The 24,452-nt window shown below is 39.6% G+C and overlaps 2 protein-coding genes across 3 annotated transcripts; one reads left to right on the top strand and one right to left on the bottom strand.

The window, feature by feature from the left end:
- Positions 1-1,304: 1,304 nt before the first annotated feature.
- Positions 1,305-8,817, bottom strand: LOC113013037 (chymotrypsin-like protease CTRL-1). Its single transcript, XM_075410365.2, has 6 exons — positions 8,710-8,817; positions 8,131-8,145; positions 7,833-7,995; positions 3,027-3,295; positions 2,255-2,403; positions 1,305-2,065 (listed from the first exon to the last, which is right to left on the bottom strand). The coding sequence occupies exons 1-6, from the start codon at positions 8,753-8,755 to the stop codon at positions 1,733-1,735; spliced, it is 975 nt and encodes a 324-aa protein (XP_075266480.2). The 5' UTR covers positions 8,756-8,817; the 3' UTR covers positions 1,305-1,732.
- Positions 8,818-12,805: 3,988 nt separating this feature from the next.
- LOC113014340 (hemicentin-1) lies at positions 12,806-21,399 on the top strand. 2 transcript variants are annotated; one of them, XM_080305123.1, is made up of 13 exons: positions 12,806-13,062; positions 14,580-14,900; positions 15,014-15,307; positions 15,505-15,810; positions 15,953-16,063; positions 16,671-16,832; positions 17,191-17,421; positions 17,502-17,552; positions 17,642-17,896; positions 17,975-18,316; positions 18,415-18,687; positions 19,446-19,709; positions 19,867-21,399. In XM_080305123.1, exons 1-13 carry the CDS (start codon positions 13,011-13,013, stop codon positions 19,896-19,898), a joined length of 2,694 nt encoding a protein of 897 aa, XP_080161249.1. In that variant the 5' UTR covers positions 12,806-13,010; the 3' UTR covers positions 19,899-21,399. The 2 variants fall into 2 exon arrangements, with proteins under 2 accessions (XP_080161249.1, XP_080161248.1); XM_080305122.1 differs by having other exon boundaries at positions 17,107-17,421.
- The last annotated feature ends 3,053 nt before the right edge of the window (positions 21,400-24,452 follow it).

The following is a 24,452-nucleotide window of genomic DNA, read 5'->3' as shown; positions in this document are numbered from 1 at the left end:
TCTTGGAGTTGTTGATCCCAAATGTTCCAGCACGAGTACTGACGGGGACTACAAAGAGACATCATCTTTCTCCTATACTGGCTTCCCTTCATTGGCTCCCTGTTAAATCCTGAATTGAATTTAAAATCCTGCTCCTCACATCTTATCTTCATGACCTTTAAAAGTAGAATGGGAGGCAGAGCCTTCAGACCCCCTCTCTGCTTTTAAGATTAGGCTTAAAACATTCCTTTTTGATAAAAGCACATACTTATGGTTGGATAAGGTGATCCTGAATCCTCCCTTAGTTATGCTGCAACAGGCTGCTGCGGGATTCCCATGAGTGTTTCTTCTTCAGTCACCTTTTTCAATCACTATGTTTTATACACCTCTCTAAATTTAATTATAAGTTATTATTAAACTCTGGCTCTCTTCCACAGCATGTCTTTGTCCTGTCCTCCTCTCATCTCCCCTCACTCAGCCTGGTTCTCCTGGAGGTTTATTCCTGATAAAGGAAGTTTTTTTATTCCCACTGTCGCCAAAGCGCTGGCTCATAGGGAGTCAGTATGATTGTTGGGGTTTACTATGTTTTCTTTGTAGTATTGCAGGGTCTTTACCTTACAACATAAAGTGCCACGAGGCAATTGTTGTTGTGATTTGGCACTATGAGTATCTGATGAGTATCTAATAATGTAACAGGACATACATCAAACATAACAGGAGATAAGCCACTTTAACGATCCTTGATACATCCAGGTTTATTTAAGAAGCCTGAGTTTAAAATATTGTTTTCTTGATCTAAAATTTCCATTTTCTCTGATTAGATTGGAGCATGGCGTAACAGGAAGAGCTACATGTCAAATTTAAAGGTGTCAGCCGTTCTCTTGGACAAAGAAAATGTCATTGGGTGCATCAGTTGCAGTTTCAGATCAAGCCTTTGACCATAAAGTACGGTTTCAAAGAGCATAACTGGTGACAGCTCACAAGCCCGAGACAGAAGTCATCGCGACCACATCCATCAGTGTATCAATGCAGAACCTCTCTTAAAAATTGCTTCCCCAAATGTTCCCACCCACAATTTCCCTGTCTCCTCAAATACTCAGATCACTAAAATAAAACTCATATTTCAGAGTTCTGGGAAGGTTTAAAATGACATGAGCAGCCTCTGAATTAAAAATCTATAACAGGAAGAAAAAAAGCCAAAACCAAAAATCTAGTAGATGTTGTACGTTACGTCCAAACATACACAACTGAGCATATTTATATATTCATATATCTTCTGCATATCTCTTCCAGTCTTGTACATAATGTTCAGTAACACCAGCAAATCAGAATTAGAACCTTTAATTTTAGCTTGTTTCCATATCCAAGGTACTCTAGTTTGGCTGAAAACACAAATTGATTTATAAAGTGATTAACAAAAGAAAAAATATTGATGTAGTGAGTGTAGTGAAAGAAAAGAAAGGCTGATCCACCCGAGCTACAGTGCAGTTATGTTATAGTTGACTATAATGTTTTTTAAAATCAAAATACTTTAAAAACCAATTACCAATTTATGTAAGTATTTTTTAACATTATATAATAGAAAAACACTTTGTTGTACTAAATATACATCGATTAGTGTGCCATTACATCTAACAAATTCATGCATCGTCATAAACTTTATTCATTCAGTCAAAAATACATATGAGTGGGTGCTAGTTTACGCACTGTACCTTTAAAGACAAAAAGAGCAGAAGAGGAGATATTTTTAGTGTTAAACTAAAATGCAGTCTAGCAACATTTTCACTGAGAAGATAAAAAGTCCAAGCTCAGGTGCAAACGTGGCTGAATTTCCAGAGTTAGTGCTGCCAGTGGAGTTGTTGCTGCGACACACAAAGCTGCTGTCTGTGTCGGTGCCACTAGAAGTAAAGCTCACAAAGCCCACATTGGCCCCTGCTACTTGATTTGTGATCCAAGTCTGGAATTCAGACACTCGAGCGTAGACCTCAGGGAAACCTGCCTGGGCGCAAGGTATTCCAAAACTGGTAATACCAGCCTGGATCCACTTGGAACCCTGTTTGCACTGCAAGGGTCCACCTGAGTCCCCCTGAAAAGAGTAGGATAAAACACAAACATTAAGAAGGGGACTGAAACAGCATATTCTCAAAACTAAAAAAGTTTATATTTACATTATAGGGCTGAAATTGCAAAAAATAAATAAATAAATAAATAAATAAATAAACGGGTTTTTCTGTAAGGGAGAATACATATTACAACAATTTGCTTTTGTTTTAACCTGGCATGCTCCTTTGTTCTGTTGCCCCGCACAAATCATTTGCTGAGTGATGTTCGCATCTTTTGCTGGGATATAATTGCAGCTGCACTGTTTGTTTCCAATAACAGGAATCTGAACTTCTTGGAGGGGTGCATTAGCTGGCAAAGTCTCTGTGAAAGGCAAAACATGAAATGAGTCCACTCTCGTCCAGTCTTACGAATTCAAAAGTATTTTCAATGGATATGTGCAAACGATAACACGAATGATGATATGATTATTCAATATCTAAACCCCCACAAAAAACTGACATTCCCGTCAGCAACAAACAGTTTGTGCATCTGTCTAGCAGTTCAGGCACCAAAAAGTATTATGCGAATATGTGAACTGCGCACCTTGCAGGGTGAAAAACTTTAATAGCAACAACTTTTAAAGGAAGTAACAAAGAACGCGTTGTGTGTGACGTCTTCTTTTGCGCATGCGGGCCACTTTGAGGGCCATTTCAGGGGAAGTGGAAACACATGGAGAAACAGCTGACTGTAATAGACATAATGACACCACGGGGGAAGTCGAACAAAACACATTGAACATGAAAAATCCTGGCTTTTCAAAATAAAACAGGAAACATTGAGAGACATTACAAAACAAGCTTGACAATAAGAAACACACTGGGTCACAGACCCAGCCCCTGACAGTTGACATGCAAATACGAATTTAAGTGGCAAAGCGAGACTAGAAAAAACCTGATATGATGCTTCCACCTCCACCAGCTACACAGATTAAATAAAAATCTCACCATTCTCTCTGAGTTTGCCCCAGCCAGTGGCCCAGCAGGATGTGGAGTTGTAGAACTGACTGGAGCTACTTGCCAGGCAGATAGGTCTGATGTAGTCAGTGAAGTTGACAGGGCTGCTGAGCTTCATCAAGGCAATGTCGTTGTTCAAGTAAGAATTGTTGTAGTTAGGGTGGACAAAGACCTGCGACACACTCTGTTTCACCTCATGAGTGTTAGGCCCAGCCTGAGTCTCTCTCCCAAAGTAGAGCGTCCATGCACTCAGTGAGTTTCTGTATTAAATGAATAATAATGAAATCAGTCCATGGATTTAGAATATTTTCTCAAACCTGTCATGACCTATTTTGTTGGCAATTGGTTTTTATTGTATTTAACCACTAGTGCAAACATACATCCATTATCTCATCCAATTCAGAGTCACATGAGCCTAATCCAGCTGTCATGGGGTAAAAGGCAGGGAACGCTGTGGGCAGGACAACCATTCACATGTACGGCCAAATTATAATGACCAATTAATCTAACTTCATGCATGTTTTTGAGCTGAGAGTAGACCCAGGTGCCACACAGACGGAGGCAGATGAGGCAGACTCCACACAGAAAGGCTTGAACCTGATTTGAACCCTTGACCTTCTCGGTGAATGGTGACAGCGGCAACACCGCAACTCCATGCTGCCCGATAGAAACGTGTGCGAATTTACAAAAAAAAAAACAAAACCAGGTGTGACGACAGAAGCTTGTGCCCAATCAAAGTCAATCAAACCCAAGTGATGAACTAGATAAACAGTGTGTTTATGGGTCACCCTGACTTATACTAACTTCACAAACCACAGGGTCAGAAGCTAACTGTGAAAAAAACTTTCTACCTATGTAATCAAAACTTTTAACTATGCATATAAACCATCAATATTTCCCCAACTGAACTTGTACGTGTTGTGCAAACAAATAGAACTGCCACAGACCTTCCATAACCACTACTGAGTTAAATTATCTAACAAACACATTAATACAGAGTTATGACACAGAAAAGTAGCTTATATGGGTGGTAATTTTGTGCAAAAAGTACTTTCTTTGCATGTATACACTGGTACATAGGGCCCAACGTAGTTTTTTGTGGATAGTAAGAATTGATATGAGTAAACATGTTTTCCTTGTTCCTTGTTAAATATAGTGGTTCTATTGTGTTTCTATTTATTTCTTCGGCCTCCTGTATCCTCCAGTTTCCCACATCAGGTTTATTGTTAATCTACAGATCTCAGTGTTTTTGTCTTTTGTTTTTCTGTTTAATTCTCATTTTTCTCCTTCACTAGTTTCACAGCTGTGTATAGAGCACAGGTGTTGAACTCCAGGCCTTGAGTACCAGTGTCCAATTTTGGCCCAAATTGAAAGATCCAAACACAACACAACATGATCTTTGCATGATCCCTTTCAAATTTGGTTTTCTTGCAACTGTATAATTAAAACCAGCCCACACAGGGACAGTAACTTGTTATTTAAATTATTTACTGTCTATACTTGGCCACGTCTTGGTTTGAACATGAGACTTATATTTATAGAAGTCTATGTATGAGATCTATGTAGAGTGCATTGAGCTATCTTTAGACTGTAGATGTATCATGCAAGTTTAAAATGAAGAAACGCTTCATTTATGAGACAGTGTGTTATCAAAGTGTGTTACAACAAAGCAAAGTTACAAAGTAAAAGGTTAAAAAGTAATGCATCCCACTTATTACAGCGTCATTACAGCTGTGCAAAACATACTGTGGTCACATTCTGTAATACATTAATGTAGCACATTACTGCACTGAACTGACTAATCAGGTTACAGTTATAATTATGTGTTTAGTTGTGTTACCCAAGTTGCTCAGTTATCTGCATAATGTAGCCTAAGGTATATATTGGTTATTATGTGAAAATGTATATCAGGTCTTGTTATGCAGCGATGCAGAAGGAATGTAACAAGTAGTGTGACAATTTTTTTTTCAAGGGAGTAGTTAAGTAGTGTAATGCATTAGCTTTTTTTAAAAAGTAATGAGTAATGTCTAATAGATTACTTTTTTGAGTAACAACCACAATACTGGCTGTAAGAAACTGTCATAGACATGGTAGTAAATCTGTAAATTTCAGTTCTCCAAATAAATAAATTGGCTCTATTGTATAATCATTTCTATCACATGGAAGCAGATACCATTCACGACTCACTTCCCCACTGTGGCATAACTTTTCAGCATATCCTTCTGCTTCCCTGCTTCTCTCCGACTTTCAAGTAAAGCCAAAAATGCTTTTACATAAGTAAGAATAAGCAATAAAACATAAAATTAAAAGCCCTTATCTTGCAGTATGCTCATGTATCACCAAGACTGGAAAGACATGAAGCATATAAATAAGGAATTAGGAGACCTTTATTTGGGTCATTACAAACAGTGTATTGGGTGAACCTGTTTGAGTCAAAATTAATTCCTGGTGACTGATCTGACTGCTAATTAAGCAGATATGTTGCTAATTAGGCAGTAAAATGAGCCACCACCACTAAGTTTCAGTTAGGTGTTGACCTGGATATTTGCCTTCTGGCAGAAAGACTAGGAAATCCTTCGAGAGAACAAAAAGACCAGTGTAGTGCAGGTTTTGCTGGATGAATGGGCCAGACACAAGACGTTCACCCAGAAGACAAAAGTCAAAACTGATTTCCCACTTGGGTTCATGTTAAGGGAAAGTAGGGCACTTTTATAAATGTAATGTAGAGGCTTTGTTGGATCAAATTACGCAAATTGCACAGAAATGCAGAAAAAAATAAGTTTAAAAAGTCTAAAGAAAAAATTTAACTTATTTTACACATGACACAATCTTGTGTGAGTGAGTGAAAGCCTTGCATTTGACCTACTTATGTACCAAGACTCACTTCCTTTACCACATGACTTTTGTATGTGCATTGTATCAAACACTGTGACAGAACTTACAGCGTGAAGGAACTGAAATAGATCGTGTGAGTTCCTGCCTCATAATACCCAGCAGTATTTACATAACAGCAAAGTCCATCCAGGAAAAAGAGCGTTTTTTACAGGACTCTGCGCAGTCCTGTAAAACTTAGCACATCCCACTGACTGGATAGGAATTACAAGGATCAGTAGCAATAGGTGCTTATCTGATCATCAGGAGTTCTGATGTTCTGGCAATTTGCTGGTCTGGAGCATTCAGGTGTGCATTCACACGATGGCACAATCTATCCAGGATTGGATGTCCCAGCAAATGTTCACTTTAAAAAAGGGGTTAGATCTCAGGGTATAGAGGCCCGGGTAGCGTGCTAAATGTTAGAGCTCATCACGGTACAATTAAAAAAAGACTGAAGAAAGAAGAAAGAGCTGCCAGGAGAAAGCGTCTTCTCTCTAAGAAAGAAACAAAACAAAGCATGGAAACATTGTTCATGTTTGCAACAGTTTCCTTTGAACAAACCACAAAACCTTTGCAAAGTTTCCTTTGAATCGATAAGATAAAAATGGAGAAAATGTGTCCATAATGTACACTTCCATGTATGGTAAAAAACAAACGCAGCATGTCAGCACACACACTTCAAACCACCAGTCGATCATGTGGTGTAGGCGTGACGATTTTAACACCCACAGGACCACAGCACCTTGCAGTCGGCCATAAAGTATTCTGTACATATACATGCTTCAACAAGCTACTGAACTGGATTAATTAGGTCAATTCACCCTCACAGCATCAGGTTTAACTTAGCATGTTATTTTCACTAAAGTCAGGGTGACTAGTCTGAATGTGTGACCTTTAAATGTACTGTGTATGACACGACAGGAAGACATGCTAAGAGGATATTTCTTCATCCGTTGGCAGACGCCTGTCATGGTGCAAAATTGTTATCACACAGGTTGACTATTGTGCAACAAGCAAAAGTTCAAGTTACGAGGAAAACATCTTAAGCGTGAAATTCTTGTTTATCAATCAGATGTCAAAGCAAAGCAGTGAAACATCACCAGGTTTGAGGATTAGATGTAAAGGAAAGAGCCACTTCTTGACAAAATTTTTTTACTGATAACATCTATAAAAGGTACCGCCAGCTAACACTGCTATCAGTGTTGACACCTTATCATTCTGTCTCAGGAACAAGCCTGTAGTCACACTTAGACACACTTCCTTCTGCACATTTATGGTTTGTGGCAGCAAGTTTGTAGAAAGAAAGTAGATCCTATGTAAAGCACAAATTGGGGTTTTTTTTCGCATCAGTACATTACTATTGTTTGCTTGCCTGTTCAACAGTTTAAGCACCAGAAGACGAGTACCACTTAGCAACATTGTATTCAAGATAACATACAGGAAATAACTCATTTCAACATTTAGAGGTACAAATAGCACTGAAGGCCAGACGTAAATATGTTAATTTGATTTTGTACAGCCGTTCTTTTAATAGTTTATTAACATAAATATTTGTTCTGATGAGCTGGAATCACCATTATTCACTGAAGAAACACCTTCTGCGCAATAGTGAACTGGTTGAACTTGTATGTTAGTTATGCTCGTTATCTGTAACCAACAAGTATTGATTTGTATCAGCTAACTTTATTAAAACTGCTCAGTGAACACGTCTATCAGGATATTTTACTCAACTTTTAATTCACATGCTTCACTTGTTTTTTGAGTCTCTCACTGATGTTTGGTTTCTTTGAGGTCTGCTGGGCAACATAAATAATCTGACGGCTTTTTTTTTGGTCTCTAAAATACTGAATTTGAACACAATGTTCCCACATAGGCTTCCGGTAAAAACGTGCAATACAGAATGAAACAAAGAGTATATCTTACGTTATAATGCAGTGAGCTGCTGTGAGCACCCACTGGTCACTGATGAGGGTGCCTCCACAGATGTGAGATGATTGATAGTGTACGCTCACCTGCCAGGGCCATGACCCAGCTGGGGCATTCTGACCACCCACTATTCTTGTATTGAGAGGTGCCACCCCACAATCTGACAGAGCAAAGACAGCTGGGTGTCAGGTGATATGCAATAAAATTTCTCATCCTTGATTTTAGTCACACTGGAATATGAACATTCAGAGTATTTACACAGTTGTATGGTATATATGAAATGTGATGTGCTCACCCTGAGCCTTTGAGCCTGTAAGAATAAGAGAAGAAGTTACTAGAAATTATAACCTTTGTGAATGTTGCCATAAGTGTGTAACAACAGCCACATGGGGACACTAGAGTTACAGCTTTTTTCCCTTACTTTACCTTTTTTTCCTTAACTTTTCCGTAACTGTAAATACAGCTAAGTGGATCACATTTTACTCTCATTATTTCAAGTCAACAAATTTGACTTGATGCAGGCCGCACTGTATTTCTGTCGAATACATGAAAAACTTTCTGCATTGTGATGTTACATTGTGGTTTGTTCTGACACAGTGAAGACTTGTTGTTACTAAGTTACTAAGCAAAAGGTTAACAAAAATAGTTTAAGCATCGCTGATAACCAACAGTACGTCTGTTTAGTGAAGCAGTATTGCTGTAATTCCTGTTTTCATAAAGTTCATACTGACAGCAGAGGGTTTGTTTTGCTTTACTTTCTCTTACATTTTTTACACAATACACTTCAATACAAAACCATCATTACCCGGATTCTCAAACATTGTACAAAATAGCTCTAACAAAACCAAAAAAGCTGTTAAAGATTAGGGCTCACCTTGCAGAGTGATGAGCGCACACACCAAGAGGATCCAGGCTGCCATCCTGTTCACTCACAGTAAAGTTGTATTTACAATAGGCAGAGGTGTCATTGTGATAGTTTTCTTTCACTGCCTATTCTAACCGGTTTGTCAACATTCCAGCATAACTTAAGTGTCACGATTCTGGGTTTTGTACCCTGCGTTTTATATTTGGGACTGTTTTCTGTTTGATAGTTTCCATTTGACTTTGTTATAGTTTTCAGTTTAAACTTTACCTTTGCTTTGCTTGGGTTTTTATTCTGATTTTGCATTCATCATATTCTTTGCTATTCTTTTTCCAGCCCTCCTACGATCCCGATGCCAAGTCTGTGTTTCTGTGTTTCTTCCATGTTTTGTCTTTGTGTTTACTTTGGCCTGTCAGGTTCACGTGTTTTAGCCTCAGTCTCAGTGTTGCCTGTTATAGTTTGATAGTCTCTTCTCCTGTGTGGGTTGTTTTTCAGTTTTGCTTCTTTCTTGCTCATTAATTGGTTCTGTTCACCTGTGCCTTCTCTTCCCCAGCTGTGTCTCTTAATCATGTCTATTTAAGTCCTCAGTTTCCCTCTGTTCTTTGTCACACCATTGTCATTCCCACCTTGTATGTGTGCCCTGTCTGCTCAGTAATCAGTAAGTTCTAATCACATGACAGAATGACGTGACCATAACATGATAATATAATGCTGAAATGGCTTCCCAGCCCACATGCTTTCACTTGGTTTCAGTCGCTTTTGCCATGATTAATAATTGATACTGTTTGAAATGTTAAGGACATTTTAGAAGGCATCCTCTATTTTTAAGCTGGCTATTTGATCTGAGTGCTTCATATCAGGTTGAGTTTTGTGTTCCACAGTTGTGTCGGTTTGAATCTGTTCTCCATGTTTTTGAGTCAGCTTTCCCAGAAACTGTTTGTGCTGTCCCGCCTTCATCTATAGAAACTTTTTGTAATGTTTGACCAGTCGTCAACAAGACTGTTCATGCCTCCCAACCTGTGGCTGTGAAGACTGTTCGTCTTCCTGTGATCATCCCCGAGCATACCTGTCCACCTGTTCCTGTTCCCAGGGCGACTAAGGTCCAGCCATTTCCTGCACCCATACCAGTTCCTCAGGTGGGAACAGCTGATGTCCAGCCGTCACTTGGTTTGTCTGCCCTAACCTGGGCAGGTTTATATTATTGCTCAGGATGTCGGATGTTACCTATGTTAATAAAAACAAAATGTATACAGTTTTATATGCAAGGCAAGATGGTGAACAAACAATCCAGTTGGACTTCCACTAGGCTACTTAATAATGTAATGGTGCATGGTGTTGATGTGGGTATGGAATAAGACTGGGCTGACTATTAAAACCACATCACTTTAAAAAATGAATGTATAAAGCCTGTCATGAAAGTGAAGCAGAGTGATTCCCATGTTGTGGGTGGTTACTCACCATCCTATGTACTCATATTTTATCTTCATGCTGCACAGGGTACATGTCACAAGATGGGCACAACAGACTTCAGTCTTGCTAGTAGCGGTGAACTTGATTAGGTGATGTGCAAAAAGAACTGGAGTCACATACAGTATTTTCTTGCTGAGGACTTCTGTGCACCCACACAACCACAAATATAAAATGTAATTACCTTATGAGCTTTATCCACAAAACAAATGTACAACTTTCAATCAAGAAATTGTTACATCTAAGTTCTTTTGGGTTACTTATACACAGCAGTCATGTCTGCATAAGCCTGAGTGAGAGCAGGAAAACAAAGACTATAATTTGCAGGGCAAATAAATGGGAGACATCAACAAGGGGTCGGTGTCTGTAGTTAAGACTTTCTGTACACACCACTGAGGTTAACTGGTTATAGTTTTCATATGTCCACAAGTCCACAGTGGCCTGTTTTGGTCTAGGTAATGTAAATTTTGTCAACCTATCCACAAACCTATCTGAAACCCTACGCCTTAGCTTACGCCATAATCTGTTGTACTGTTTGCTAGAAATGTAACCACACCTCCAGTGTTAAATTAACACTAGAGAGTGTCTATATGGTTCCACACCTCTGGGTGTTAAATACAACACTGTTGAGTGTTAAATTAACACTTTTGACAGTGTTATATGTTTAAAAGTAACCTAGTCAGTTTTGAAGATTAACAATGGCTAACACTGAGCAGTGCTGATTTTCTAACACTGGAAAATAACTCAAAATGTTAGAAATAGTCCAGTGTTAGAAAATCAGCACTGCTCAGTGTTAGCCATTGTTAATCTTCAAAACTGACTAGGTTACTTTTAAACATATAACACTGTCAAAAGTGTTAATTTAACACTGGAGATTTTGCTGTGACAGCATGTAATGACTATTATTGGCACGTTCAGTACCGTCATTTCCTCCTATGCATTCCTCCTTCAAATTGACAGGAAGAGAATAGATCTAATGGAAAAAAAAACACTTGCTGTGTGCATTCGGAAGCAGTGCTCTAATTTTGTCCTGGGTTAAAAATGCAGCACACCTGTTTCTTTATACTGCTGCACTTTCACCCTGTGACCTCCCACAATGGAAGTTGCAACACCAGTTTCAGGCCTAAAACACTCAGTAGTCTTTCCTAAACGCCACCACCAATGCATTTCTAAACACCTTTCTGAATAACTGAATAACTTTATTAATCTAGGATATTATTAAGCTACAACAAACTGACAGGCAAATATTGCCTTTTTAAGCTCAGATCATGCCAGTTATTACCACCATTTTAAGAATAATCCTGCACAGAAGCTCAGAGATGTACAAATACACAGAGTGAGATGTTGTATATGTTTAGGAGCTTGAGTTTGTGGAAAGAAATTTGCAAAACAACACTTGACACTTAACAAAGTCTTGGCTCCTGGTTTTAACTTCTTATGCTCCCTGTTAGCACGTTTTCTCCACTATTGACTAAATGGCGACACCTATCGTTTAGGACAATACTGCAGCGGCTTCTTACACCTTGGATGACAGCATCTGTGTGACGACAGCGAGGCTCTGAGCGAAGCGACCACTGCAGAGGGTATATTGGAAGCTTCGGGCTGTTTTCTTGAAACAGAAGAAATGGTTGCTGAGATACCCAGAAACAAACAAATCACTGAGTATGTCTTGATAATGATTCTTAATTATAGAAGTTCTGACAAGCTGGGAATGTGTGTTGTTTTAATAATCACACACAAACCATAAAGGCCTTTATAAAGCTGACATCTTTTTTTATTTCTACCTTGTATTCAAATCATAAACTTATTTTCCTCATACTTCAGCTTCAAAGGTTTTTGCTGACGTCATGGTCACATATTGAATAAGAGCATCAATGAGACAAAAGCAAAATGTTCACAATAGTTAAATAACTTCATTCCTTCGATCAGCTGGCCCAGATTCACATGCCCCTCCTCTTCACTCAATCTTCCAGCCTGATGAAAGCAGCGAGCGTGTCAAGAAGAGAAAACACAAAGTTCAGTCACAAAGAGCTGGATGTGAGCACAGGTTCAAGACGAACAAGGATTTGGGTCACATTAATCACACTTTCAGTTCTTGCTTTTGTTTCCTCCTCATGCAAAGTACAGCAGAAAAATACTGACTGACTACTTCAGCTCAGTGACGCACATCCCCTCTGGATCAGAAATTAACCCTTGACTGATGTGCGTGTTAAGACCAATTAAAGTGCAAAGTCAAACAATTTAAACTCCTAATCAAGTTAATGACTGTTAAGAGGGGGGATTGACTAGATAACACCTTTTGTTCTCTTCAGACATCAAGCGCTTGTTCTGGTTAAATATTATCAGAGGAGCTGACTGAAGAGACAGGGGGGCTTGTACAGAGGGGCATAAAAGAACCTCCTTTTCTCCGCAAAATGCATCGGCACCCGAACCCTCCCACAGACAGAAAAGAGTTGTAGTCTCGCCTGAGTGTTTGCCCACATAAACTCAGTGGGATTACTCACTCTGTTTGTTCATGGCAACACTGCACCAATGTAAAGTAGCCCCGAAACCTTGGCCTGAGGCCCGTCTGAATTTTAAGTGACCAGTTTCCCCATTTGTGCGTCCCTGCACATCTCCCTCCTTTTTTCCTCTCTCCCGTTTCCACCCTGTTGCTCTCCAGGCCTTGCTTGCTTCTGGAGGAACGTACACATATCAAGGGCCTCCTTTCACTCCCGAGGTCCAGGAACGATATTTCTTATTTCACCGACTTGCAGGACAATCCCGCCCACTGTCACCTCGTAGCTCTATATAAGACAGGGAAAAGGACCTGATGATAAGAAGTCGGTCTCAAGACAAGCCCAGCCATGCAGTGTAAAGTCCTCGCCTATGCTGTCCTCCTGACTCTGATAAAGCATGGTGAGTATTATGGATGTTTACAGAGGCGGCACTGATCTTACTCTGGCTGATGACAAGGTATGAGGTGGGCTACCTCAGGTGGGCTATAAGTGAATCTTTTAGTATGGATGGTGCATATTAAAGACCTTAAGTGTTAGACATTGTGAGCATCCACCTGACCTTTATGTTGTGTTGATTCCTGGATTAAGTTACAGTGTATGTAACAGTGCGATATAACAGTATGTGAAGTGAGACGTGAGTGATTTTTAATATTCATGTAGCTTTTGTTGTTTTCTTTATAGGCCAGTGTGGCCAGTGCTGCCTAATGCGGCTGTTGGGTTTATAATGTCTGGTGAAGTTCAGCCGCTTATTAAGTGGAAGTGGCACAGTATTAACAGCCCATCAGACACAATGCATCACAGCTTAACTTCTAGAAAATATGTAATATAAACCTGGTAATGCAATATAAGTCTCTCTCCACCATGTCGAACTTAAAGTGACATCAGTGAGTATAAACGAAAAATAACCTCTTCCTCTTTGGTGCATCAGCACGAAGTTTGCTATTAACTGATTCGAGGTGCTTTTCAAAAATAGCCTGTCAAAAGCGTCAACAGTACAGTTTGACCTCCATTCTTAGGTTGCTTGTTAATCTGCTTTGATCGACCCGTCATTTAGCGAGAAACGTAAATAAGCGCTTCATGCTGATAGAAATTTTTCCACCGCTTTGTGTTACACCTGCCAAGAAGTGTTTATTGTACTAGTTACTAATTAAGCTGATTGGATGGCCGGGCCTGTCTTAAAGGCCTTGTATTTGCACTGAATCAATAAAGTGTAGTCAGATTACTGATTTACTCTCAGGGATGAAAAGAGAGAATGTATTCACTGTTCATTTAATTTAAGTCAACAAACTGGACAAGTGTTATTTGTCCAGCCTTAGACAGCTATTTGCTTTTACGGTTTTACTTTGTTCTCGGTGCTTTCTAATGACATTTATTACATAATTAAGTCAAACACATTAGACAGACAATTTTGTATCTTCCACTAAACAATATATGTACAAGGTGCATGTTTGTGCCCTGGGTTATTTTCGTTTTTAAAAGAACTCAAATGGTTCTGTTTTGCATCAGCAAAAACAGGAAAATGCCATAAGGTCATGTAACTGGTTTGTCAGTCAGTTTCGCGGCAACCTTTCCAGTTGTAAGAGGAAGATTGTGATATTTCTTCTTTCTAAAGAAGAAGTTGTTTCACAAATGTTACAGGACAAGAGTTAAACAAAAAAACAACCCAATAACTCAAGAAGTCATGGCACTTCTTACCAAGTGCACTGGAAACATTTATTGAATATGTAACAACTTTTGATCATAACATAGTATTGTCTGTAACATAGTTTTTTTTGGTGGTGGTGTGGGGGTTCCTGAAATGCAGACCCAACCACACAAAAAAGGGCACATTGCATCTTCCAAGCCCTCATGTGTTGAAGTAAGGAGCCTTAATGATTCCCGTTTTGTTTTTTTCCGTCCATCTCTCTCTACTTTCAGTGTCTTCGAGTGAAATTCAGGCCAGTCCAAATACAAACGCAACCCTCCCCTGCAACGTGACGCTCTTTGCTGAGGGGGACAACATAAACCAGTCTCTGATCGCAGTCAGCTGGATAAAAAATGGCTCTGAAATCGCCTCGTTTGGAAAAGCAGCAACCCAAATAAAGGAAGGCTTCAGCTGGGACAACGCTGACTTCGTCAATGGGGACTTCTCGCTGGTCGTCCTCAAAGCCAGTCTTGACCTGCAGGGGATGTATGAATGCACCATCAGCTACAACTTTACTATTCTGCACTACAGCAACGTTACATTTAGTATCATCGGTACGTCTTGTTTCCGTTCTCGTGGTTTTGATTCCTTTTTCTCACCTATGATCACATCTGAATCTAAAAATTAAGCTCAATTTAATTTCTTCTTCTCCCCCCATCCCCTTCAGCATCTCCCACTCTCTCAGTTCCTCATCAGTGGGTGGTGCTGGACACTAAGACCCAGCTTAAATGCCATGCAGACGGTTTCTACCCTCCTCCTGTCTCTTTTTCCTGGACCAGAGCGGGAGAAGTGATTCAACCTCCCTACCAGGTTGAAGTTGAACTGACCCCAGATGGGTACTACAGGGCTGTGGGGAACCTGACCTTCTATCCTTCCCACGAGGACCAGAATGTGACCTTTGGCTGCAAAGTCTCACACAGTGGAAACTATCAAGAGCTGGATTTTCAGCTCAGTATCACCCGTGAGTCACTGAGAGTCACTGTTTCCATATTAGTGGCCTTAATGCCTCATGGCCTGTCAGTATTTCTCACAGTACTTCTAATATTACATCCTCTATCACTCCATAACGTCACTTCTGTTCTTTAAAACCTTTAATCTGATGAAGCCTGTGACAAACCACAAGCTTTTTTAAAAAATACTTTCTTTACCCTTCTTCAGGTCCTTCCACTCTTAGGCTTTCTGTCCTGCCGACAACCTCCAAAAACTCTCCTCTTACTCTTTACTGTGACGTGGAGAGTTTCTACCCAGAGGAAGTGTCTGTGTCCTGGTATCAAAATGGCACAACCCTCCCTGACCTGCCTGTCACTGAGCAGAAACCAGATGGGAGTTACAGAACCAGACGCTACTATACTTTAAGCCCCGAGCAGAGGGCACAGCGTGGCAAGGTGGAGTGTGCCGTGAACCAGCCTGGTTTAGTGAATCCCGTCAGTAGCTCAGCATACCTGGACAAGCTGGATCCTCAGAGTATGACCCAGTTTTGAATGTGCAATTCACAAGATCATAATGAAGTAACACAATGCTTTGACTAAAAATTGCTTGGATTATTTTCTTACTGCCGGTCCTTCTTTGAATCATCTGATAAATATCTCTCTCTGCTTCCTCTTAGATGAGGCCCCAGTGCTGAATAACTCGGCCAAAGCAGCCGTGGCTATGATGTGCATCTCTATAGTGCTGGTCTTCCTGCTTTGCTTTGGCTTTTCTTGGAGGAGAAGAGATGGTGAGTCAGAGCTCACCACGCAGTAACTGCAGCAGGAGATTTGTGATACTCAAGGGATTGAAGAAATAAGGCAAAGTCTATTTTTGTCCTTTGTGACTAAGGAGGAACTAAATTTGTACAAAACCTTTAGAGAGGAGGAAGTTGTAGTTTTTTTAGTCTCGGAAAATACACATACTCGAGAAAAGCCTTGAAAAAGTTCTGAATAATAAGAGCGTGACTTCACGTTTGTCATTTTCTCCCACTGTAGTTTCCAAGTAAGCTTCATCCTTACAGAAAAGCTAAAAGCATTACAACACAACAGCGCCCCCTTTTGAATTCGGATCTTTATCAAAAAAAGGTCCACCAACACCAAAGAGTTGAATCTCTTCATCTGAATGCTGTGTTTTCACCACTCATCCAAATTTCTGGGATTTCCTTACGCGAATGATTGTGCTTGCATGAAGACATTTTAATCCACTGATGTTCACTATGGCATTATTCACCTTACTCCAAGTGTGGAGCTGTAGATAAGGAATTTAAAGGCATATTTGTATGTGAATATATCACCTTATCTCTCTCTCTCTCTCTCAGTGTCTCTTATTTTATAATTGCTTGTGACCCTGCTCAGAGAAACAGAAATCTCTCAGCGTGTCAGGGATCATCCTCCCTCCCCGAGTGATAGTAGGTCAAAAGGGGAGGGTGTCACTGAGCATTGAAGGCAGGAGGGTGGACCAGGTGCAGACCGCATGGTTTCTCAATGACACCCCTATTTTTGACAACTCCCTCGCAGGTAGGATGCGTCGCATTCTCCTTTTTTTTCTGTGCTCCAGCTGTTACACTTATTGTTTGAATGAAGGAATTAATTTACACATATTTAAAGCACAGCAGAATCAATCTTTAAAGCAATTTTTGGTGATGGAAGCTGGTTGTTTAGGGAACTGGGGAAATGAAATGCAAGTGTTGGTGCTACACATGTTGGATTTTTCTCGCAAACACCCTTTAACGTCCTCTGTTTCCCCCTCTTTAACACGTTGATCTAACAATTGACCACCTAACACTCACAGGGACTTCCAAAGCTAACTTTAACTGCCTCTGTAACCCCCTAATCACCATCCATCTACCCTATGGTCTAACTCTCACCTCCCCAGTGTCAGAGAAAGGTCCTCTGCTGCCCTCCAGAGGTGAAATGGGTTACTACAAGCTGCACACTCAGGGGCCGCTGCACTCGTCCAAAAACGGCACTCAACAGCTGATCTCCTCGCTCACCTTCATCCCCAAGATTTCAATCCACAAGGGTGCTGTGTTTAAGTGCCAGGTGTCCTACATAGGCAAGGACAAGATCGTGGAGGAGAGGGTGTCAGAGAAGTTCACTGTTCTGTGTAAGAACATGTTTTTTTCTATTATTCAGTTTATTTTTGTAAGTCCTGCAGCTGAATCACTTGTATGTTTTGTTGCCCAGCTCCTCCTGAGGTGTCAGAAATACAGCTGGCAGAAACACAAAGAGACTCGGGTAATTCAAGAAGACTATCCTTTTGTATTGCATATTTAAAGTTAACCTGTTTGCAGGAGGCTACCATTGATGACATTTCCATCTTCCAGATGTCATCAGCCTGACAGTCCGAGCATCCCATTTCCATCCAGACGTCATCACTTTCCGCTGGTTCTGCCAGGGCGGTGAGCTCAGCCCCGTGGCGTCCCAGGCATCGTCCTCCCCTCGGCCCAATTCGGAGGGATTCTTTTCAGCCTACAGCCAGTGTAAACTTCCCCGCGCTGAACTGGAGAAAGGAGCAACTAAAGTGTGGGTTAGCGTCCACCACATTGCCCTGAAGCAGCCCATCACCCGGGAGACCAGAGGTAAGGATGAGGGATGAGGAGGGAATGGGGGAAATGTTGAAAAATCAAAGATTATTTTTTTATTTTGATCCCAAACAGGATTCATCAGGAGGCCGTGCGTGTCTGAAATTGTCAGCTCCACCATTTCCCAAGATCAAACTCTAGGATGTGAAATCACAGATTTCTACCCTCCGAACATTTCAGTGACTTGGCTTAGATTCAGGGAGGGAGAGCAAGATGATGGAGAGGAGGAGGTGATAGAGGGAGGAGAGATATGGGGCCCCATACAGACTGAACCCAGACGCTACAGGGCGACAGCCACTCTGAAGAGAAGGGCAACAAATCAGGAGAAAATCGACAAAAGAGGAGGGATTATTTGTAGAGTGAGACACTGTTCCCTACAGGATCCTGTTGAGAAACACTGGAGAAATGCTGACATTGGTAGGACTGACTGACGCACTTTTACCTGCTTTTTAAACTGCACGATTAAAGTCTCAAGGATGTTCCAACGGTAACTATCTGTATCCCTTGTTCCTCAGTCGCTCCATCCATTCCTCCATCAATCTCAGTCTGCTGGAGCAGCGAAGGCATTGGTGTGTTCTCCCTCTTGTTGAAGGGAGGTCACCCAAAGGCCAAGTTACAGTGGTCAGCAGGAGGACCCACGCTCTTGCCACTGGTGTCCAATGAGACGGAGGAGATCGGAGATGATGGACAAAGAGAAATGAAAAGCGTGTGTGCCCTGGAGATGTCCACAAGCCAACCGAGTCAGACAAACGAACCGCTGAAGAGACAAACAAATGGATATGCAATAAGTACTGAGATACATAAATATCTACACGTAAAAGGAGATAGATAGATAGATAGATAGATAGATAGATAGATAGATAGATAGATAGATAGATAGATAGATAGATAGATAGATAGATAGATAGATAGATAGATAGATAGATAGATAGATAGATAGATAGATAGATAGATAGATAGATAGATAGATAGATAGATAGATAGATAGATAGATAGATAGATAGATAGATAGATAGATAGATAGATAGATAGATAGATAGATAGATAGATAGATAGGACAAATTCAGTTGTAACCTTTCTTAGAGTCAAAGATGGTATAAAATACAGATGGAACCCACTGGTTTCTGATGGTTTTGAGTTTAAAACTACACCCACACTGGCTAATGATCTGGGACTGACAGCTCATTAGACAATGAGCTTTTCATATCATAGATAATCCTCCATATTGTGACCAAAATATACGAAACAGACTCAATTTTATTCTTTTTGCCATGCAACTGTCGCCATCTGCTGGCCGTCGGATAGAATGCAGTTTACATACACCTGGAAAGCTGAAAGTCTGAATGCTTTCTACTGTCTATGGTCTGGTAGACTAAACGTGGAACGCTATCCCCTAGGATTATTTTTAAAGGAAAATAAACACTGAAGTAAATCTTTCTTTGGTGTGCATTAAAATGTCCACTTTCATTTTACAAGCGAGGGTGATCGTAAGAAAGCAAAAATATACAGCTCTGTATGTGTTTTTTGAACTTTCATCACTTTTCAGAAACAAAAGCGGCAGTCACAGACCCTGACATCGAAGGAATACAGTACATCGACGAAAACGTGGATGAGGAGAATAACACCATAGACAGGGATGAGGACTCGACGTCAGACGGCGAGAAGGACGGAGAGGACGACCCGAGCGCGCTGCACATCAATAAGGTCAACTTGAGCAGGGTTCTCAAAGAAAACGAGAGGGCACGTCTGAGAGTCTGCGTGGAGATCACGCACCCTGCTCTCAAGCTTCCTGTTTACCGGACATGGACAGGTGAACACTTAAGCCCTTCTCCTGTTGAAGTAACCTCAGTAAGGCCAGAGAATCACTTATCGAGTACTTGCTGTTATCTATCCGTATGGAAGAGGCTAATTCGATCACATGGAGTAGGGGAGAGTTTTTCTCATGTTTTGCTCTTTTCCTCTTCCAGAGCCCAATGAGGAGAATTCATCCACTGCATGAAAGTCCTGCATCAGTCTATTTCTATTATGATGTATCTAATATTTATCCCCTCAGGAAATATGAACTATTACTGACACAGTTTATGATGTGATCATGCATTTATTTATATTCTTAGTCTATTCTTACTCTGACATCCTTTTGTTTTTTCCTTCCTGCTTATTTTTACAAATATTAATTTTTTTTTTACAAATAATGTTACAACAGTAATTGATTAGCTTTAATCAGCGTTTTGAAATAAAAGCTAAATATTCTAGTCTTTCAAGGCTCTCGTGATAATGAGTTATTAGAAAAGGTTACTGCAGCAAGCCTCATGCAAAGGAGATATCTGTTGTTGGTCAACCGACGTATCGGAAATTACTTCTCGTTTTAAAAGGCACTTCTGCTTTGACGCTGGGCTTTTCTTTTCTGTTTTTTTACTCTCCACTCTTGACCACAGCAGCACCGCCTCCGCAGTGCTGCGAGGAGGTGTTGTGCGGCTGAGCCCAATAAATATATAACTTCTTAGTTCTTTAGCTTGCAGCTTCTGCCTTTCAGTTCATAGAGCAGCTACTTCTGCTGCAAATATGTTAACAGCCTCCCCGTAGATACTGCAGCGCACCGTTTCAGTTCTTTGATTGTAAAAATAACGGTTATCTTACTTCCACCTCTTCCATGTTGTAGAAATTGCATATTATTTCCTACATATAAAAACATCAACAGCTGCTTAACTACCATTAGAAATCGTTCTATATAAAAAATAACAGAGCCCTAAAATTTGCCCCAGAGTTACAAACCAAATGAAAAGTGAGAATAATTGTGACTTTGTGAGCATTTGATTCGATGGTGACAGTACGAAGGGCTAAAAACATTTTCACTAAGAGATATCTGCTTAATAATGGAACTTAGAGGTGAGTCACGTCCAATTGGTCAATGACGTCACTGGAAATAAGGTATTTTTAAGAAGCTAAAATCAGATGAAACCAAATTTGGGACATGCTCTTTTCTAATGCCAATGTGACTCATTCGTGCTCAGTTGACCTGACTCTACAGTGTGTCATGAGCGGGGGGAGGGGGTTGGTGGTTTGGAACAGGCCACCTTCACGCCCCCAGATGTTTTTTTGTTGGGGTTTTTTTTGTTTTGTTTTGTTTTTTAAGACTTGCGGCTATCAGCTGACTCATATCGCATCAGCTGGAGCTATTTCTGAGACTTTGCACAGCTCTCTATGTACCCATAAAAGGCATTGTATTATTATCCTTCATATGCAGCACTCAGCAACAACTGGCTGGTGAAGTCACCCATTTATGATGCACAAAAAGAAGATTCATAAAATCAAGAAGCTATCTTCAGAAATATTTTATTGCTCGTGCATATGCCTTATGATTTATTTTTGTAACTTGTGAAAATAATGACTCTGTCTTGGTTTATGGGTCTCTTTGAATGGTGTCTAATTCAGTCAAAAGGTATCCTCTGTGTTCCATTTCATTAATGTATTCATGCAAACAATAAACATGTGCTTATATATGTGGCGGTCTCAGTCATTTAATCATGAATGCGTGTTCTCAGGTGGATCCTGGCAGCGCCGTTTCAGAGCAGCGCTTCGGTATCTGTCACAGAGTTTTACGAACTTTTTTTTTACTTGTGTCAAGCCAGCCTCCAATTCGAGACTTGCAGTCAAGCCAGCCTCCAGTTGATTTTACGTTCCCTGTGTATTCAAAGTATTACGGGAATGGATGTGGAAACCAGATTTCAAAATAAAAGCCAACTTCGAGTGAATTAACAGATATGTTAAGAACATAATAACATATAATTTAGGCTTTTTTTTTATTTTAGAAACTCTAATGTTACATCTACATGACACAGCCTTGTACCCTAGTTGTGCCCTGTCACTATCAAGGCCATCTTATTTTGGATTTCAAAGTAAAAGCCCTGTGAATCTTCATTTTTGAACTACTCTTTCAATGAATTCATAATGCTCTTAAAAGCAAAAGTCGTATTTCCAAATACTATTTGAACTTTGTATCAACACTTTCCAACCGCAGTCTTTTTCACAGTAATACCATATCAAATAAATTCTTTCTGATTTTGCTTTTCATAGTAATGGCCCTTTGAAATTGCCGATATTTGACTTAATCTCCTAACGATTCAAAATGCTCTAAAATGAAAAATTCTTGTTTCCACAGGGTAATTCCACTTTAGATCAACAGTATACAACCCCGCAGTGATACCATATCAATATCAAGTCATTCTGATTATGCCTTCCAAAATAAAAGCCTTTTCAAATTGTCCATAATTGACCTACCTTTCAGTGATTTCAAAATGCTCTAAAATGGAAAATTCCTGTTTCCACAGGGTAATTCCACTTTAGATCAACAGTATACAACCCCACAGTGACACCATATCAATATCAAGTCATTCTGATTATGCCTTCCAAAATAAATGCCCTTTCAAATTGAGCATATATACGACCTACTTTTTTAACGATTTCAAAATGTTCTTAAAAAGAATTTTGCTGTTTCCACAGGATAATTTCACTTTAGGTCAACAGTATACAACCTCACGATGTTACCATATCAATATCAAGTCATTCTGATTATGCCTTCCAAAATAAAAGACTTTTCAAATTGCCAAGATACGACCTACTCTTTTAAAGATTTCAAAATGCTCTAAAAGTGAAAATTGCTGTTTCCACAGGATAATTTCACTTTAGGTCAACAGTATACAACCGGACGATGTTACCACATCAATATCAAGTCATTCTGATTTTGCTTTCAAAAATAAAAGCATTTTCAAAATGCCCATATCTGACTTGATCCTGGAACAATTTCAAAATGCTCTAAAATGGAAAATTCCTGTTTCCACAGGGTAATTCCACCTTAGATCAACAGTATACAGCCCCACAGTGATACCATATCAATATCAAGTCATTCTGATTTTGTTTTCAAAAATAAAAGCCCTTTCAAATTGTCCACAATTGACCTAACTTTCAGTGATTTCAAAATGCTCTAAAATGGAAATTTCCTGTTTCCACAGGATAATTTCACTTTAGGTCAACAGTATACAACCTCACGATGTTACCATATCAATTTCAAGTAATTCTGATTATGCCTTCCAAAATAATGGCCTGTTGAAAATGCCCATAATTTACCTAACTTTCAGTGATTTCGGAATGCTCTAAAAAGGAAATTTTCTGTTTCCACAGAATAATTTCACTTTAAATCAACAGTATACAACCTCACGATGTTACCATGTCAATTTCAAGTCAGTCTGATTTTGCTTTTCAAAATAAAAGCTTTTTCAATTTGCCCATATATGACTTACTCTTGGAGCGAATTCAAAATGCTCTAAGATGGAAAATTGCTGTTTCCACAGCATAATTCCACTTTAGATCAATAGTATCCAACCCCACAGTGATACCATATCAATATCAAATCAGTCTGATGTTGCCTTCCAAAATAAAAGACTTTTCAAATTGCCGATATGCGACCTACTCTTTTAAAGAATTCAGAACGCTCTAAAAATGAAACTTGCTCTTTCCACAGGATGAATCCATGTTAGATCAAAAGTGTACATCCACACCATGGTACTACTTCAATTTCAAGTCATTCTGATTTTGCCTTCCAAAATAATGGCCTGTTGAAAATGCCAATAACTTACCTAACTTTCAGTGATTTCGGAATGCTCTAAAAAGGAAATTTTCTGTTTCCACAGAATAATTTCACTTTAAATCAACAGTATACAACCCCACAGAGATACGATGTTAAGATCAAGTCACTCTGATTTTGCCTTCCAAAATAAAAGTATTTTCAAATTGCCCATAGACGACCTACTCGTTTAACGATTTCAAAATGCTCTTAAATTGAAAGATGCTGTTTCCACAGGATAATTCCACTTTAGATCAACAGTATCCAACCCGACAGTAAAACCATGTAAATTTTATGTTGGTCTGATTTCGCCTTTCAAATTAATGGCCCGTCGAATTTGTCCATATGTGATATACTCTTTCAATTATTTCAGAATGTTTTAAAAATGAAAATTGCTGTTTCAACACATATTGGGTTTTCATTTTGAAAAGCAAAATCAGACTCAATTGATTATGACAGAATTGAATCATAAAGATGATGTAAAAGGAAGCTGAAATTGCCACTAGGTTGTAATTGATAGTACGTTTATATTTTAAGTCTGTGGAAAGATGTCATGGTTGGTTTGCAAGCTGTTTTGTAATTTCTTTATTTAGAATGACATCTTTCCACAGACTTAAAATATAAACGTACTATCAATTACAACCTAGTGGCAATTTCAGCTTCCTTTTACATCATCTTTATGATTCAATTCTGTCATAATCAATTGAGTCTGATTTTGCTTTTCAAAATGAAAACCCAATATGTGTTGAAACAGCAATTTTCATTTTTAAAACATTCTGAAATAATTGAAAGAGTATATCACATATGGACAAATTCGACGGGCCATTAATTTGAAAGGCGAAATCAGACCAACATAAAATTTACATGGTTTTACTGTCGGGTTGGATACTGTTGATCTAAAGTGGAATTATCCTGTGGAAACAGCATCTTTCA

This window comes from Astatotilapia calliptera, chromosome 8 (assembly GCF_964374335.1).
Source record: "Astatotilapia calliptera chromosome 8, fAstCal68.1, whole genome shotgun sequence".
NCBI lineage: Eukaryota > Metazoa > Chordata > Actinopteri > Cichliformes > Cichlidae > Astatotilapia > Astatotilapia calliptera.
This window is presented reverse-complemented; position numbering and strand designations above follow the sequence as displayed.

What these genes read in the sequence shown, in the direction of transcription:
- LOC113013037 (XM_075410365.2), bottom strand. Translation starts at nt 8,755, where the DNA reads ATGGCAGCCTGGATCCTCTTGGTGTGTGCGCTCATCACTCTGCAAG. An exon ending in GCAGCTCACTGCATTATAAC is followed by an intron (nt 3,296 to 7,832) that starts GTAAGATATACT and finishes CATTTAATACAG; the next exon opens with AAACTCACTGAGTGCATGGA. An exon ending in GGGCAAACTCAGAGAGAATG is followed by an intron (nt 2,404 to 3,026) that starts GTGAGATTTTTA and finishes TGCCTTTCACAG; the next exon opens with AGACTTTGCCAGCTAATGCA.
- LOC113014340 (XM_080305122.1), top strand. Translation starts at nt 13,011, where the DNA reads ATGCAGTGTAAAGTCCTCGCCTATGCTGTCCTCCTGACTCTGATAAAG. An exon ending in CGTTACATTTAGTATCATCG is followed by an intron (nt 14,901 to 15,013) that starts GTACGTCTTGTT and finishes CATCCCCTTCAG; the next exon opens with CATCTCCCACTCTCTCAGTT. An exon ending in CATCACCCGGGAGACCAGAG is followed by an intron (nt 17,897 to 17,974) that starts GTAAGGATGAGG and finishes GATCCCAAACAG; the next exon opens with GATTCATCAGGAGGCCGTGC.